The sequence below is a fragment of the Pyrus communis genome, chromosome 4, assembly GCF_963583255.1.
Source record: "Pyrus communis chromosome 4, drPyrComm1.1, whole genome shotgun sequence".
NCBI lineage: Eukaryota > Viridiplantae > Streptophyta > Magnoliopsida > Rosales > Rosaceae > Pyrus > Pyrus communis.
In genome coordinates, this window is record NC_084806.1 from 1,890,182 (window position 1) to 1,891,917 (window position 1,736).

General features: G+C 40.7%; 1 protein-coding gene across 1 annotated transcript in view; it reads right to left on the reverse strand.

Moving 5' to 3' along the window:
* The window catches only part of LOC137731248 (protein DETOXIFICATION 16-like), a 6,966-nt gene extending 5,230 nt beyond the window's left edge, over window positions 1-1,736 (reverse strand). The window contains exon 1 of the mRNA XM_068470348.1: window positions 1,455-1,736. Within this exon, the coding sequence (XP_068326449.1) occupies window positions 1,455-1,736 (282 nt within the window). The remainder of the gene's footprint in view (window positions 1-1,454) is intronic.

Genomic DNA, 1,736 nt, shown 5'->3' on the forward strand with positions numbered 1-1,736 from the left:
AAACAGAGTATAGAGCAGCAGCAATGGCAGCTCAAGAGAATGCATGGCTAATACAGTTGATGAGTGATCTACATCAACCAGTAGATTATCCAGTACCATTGTACTGTGATAACCAATCGGCCATTCGCTTGGCGGAAAATCCAGTCTTTCATGCAAGAACTAAACATGTGGAAGTGCACTACCACTTTATCAGATAAAAGGTTCTACAAGAAGAGATTGAGATGAGACAGGTCAAGACGAATGATCAAGTTGCGGACTTGTTCACAAAAAGTTTAAGTACAGGCAAGCTTGGAAATTTTCGCTGTCTGCTCAGCACAGTGCAAAGAATGAGAGCTGACATTGAGGGGGAGTGTTGAGAATTAATGTCAATTGTAGGTGAAGTAGGTGGATGTTGTAGGTGAAGTAAGTGTGTGAGGTTGGTGAAGTAAGTAGAGGTTGTAGGTGAAGTAGGTGGATGTTGTAGGTGAAGTAAGTGTGTGGTGTAGCTTTCATTTGGTTTGCTATAAATACCCAAGTCCCCAAGCATTGTATATCATCCAAGGAAAAACAAAGCCTAGAGCTAAATAAGAAAAACTTTGCTAATTAGTTTGTTTTGTGAGCTTTCTTTAAGAGTGTGCTCTATTTTCTTCTTCTTGGGATCATTAGAGTTATCTTGGATACTCTTCTTATTCAACAATTACCAACACCGTGCCTTTGTTTCCCAGTAAACAAAGTGCCCAACAGACCACAATGTGAAGAAGAGCTGTGACTCCGTCACTCCAGAACCGATCATCATTGGAAACACATTGTTTTGTGTATGTAAAAATCTGTTGAGGCATTGGAGGAGACTATAGGCAAACAGGCTCGGAATCATCCAGTGGTTAAAGGCTCCTGCCTCCGCGGATATCTCATGGTCTTGGCCAAGAGCCATGAGAATGGTACTTGTGTAGAACCAGATGACTGCTAAGGGGATGCTTACTGCAAATAGTGTAAGCATTGCTCTTTGCATGTGGACTCCAAGCATGTGGTACTGTTTGGCTCCGTAGGCTTGTCCACATAGGGTTTCTAATGCACTTCCCATTCCCAACTCTGAGACATATTTCATGTTTTTGAGAGAAAATTAGAGGAAAATCACTTGGGGCTTTCAGATAATTTAAAGTGCAATGTTCTATAGAAAAAGTTGAAAGTGCTCTTATGTTGTGAAAGCACCATAAAGAACCTTAATTTTAATAAAAAATTTTGGTGGGCCTCAAAATTAAAGTGTTTTTAGCAAAAACGCTGACGGACCATAAAGAATCACAGTAATGAAAGAAGTCCATGTTACTCAACTAATGAACGACTTACATGAAATGGGAATAAAAGGTCGTTGTGTAGCAAATCAATCATATTGGCAATACAAAAAAGTTAAAATGCGCGACAAAGATGAAAAATTGCCACCTTAGCATCTTCGTTTCATGTGAAGAGAAGCAACTTACCAGTACACTGAAACCAGTGACAGAAGCAAATGAAGAGGCCATGGAAGCACTGGAGAGTGCCAACTCTCCAAGATGGCCAACGAACATGACTGATGTGACTTGTAAGCTGTACTGCAACAAGCTCACTGCAATCAGAGGCCCTGCCAGCCATAGCTGCAATTTTGCTTCTTCAATAACATCCCCACCTCTCCAAATTCCTCTTTGAGATGGTATTGTTTCACCATCAAATCCTTGATGATCTGGAATTAGAGGAGTCTTAACAATCGAGCTCACTTTTGCCAT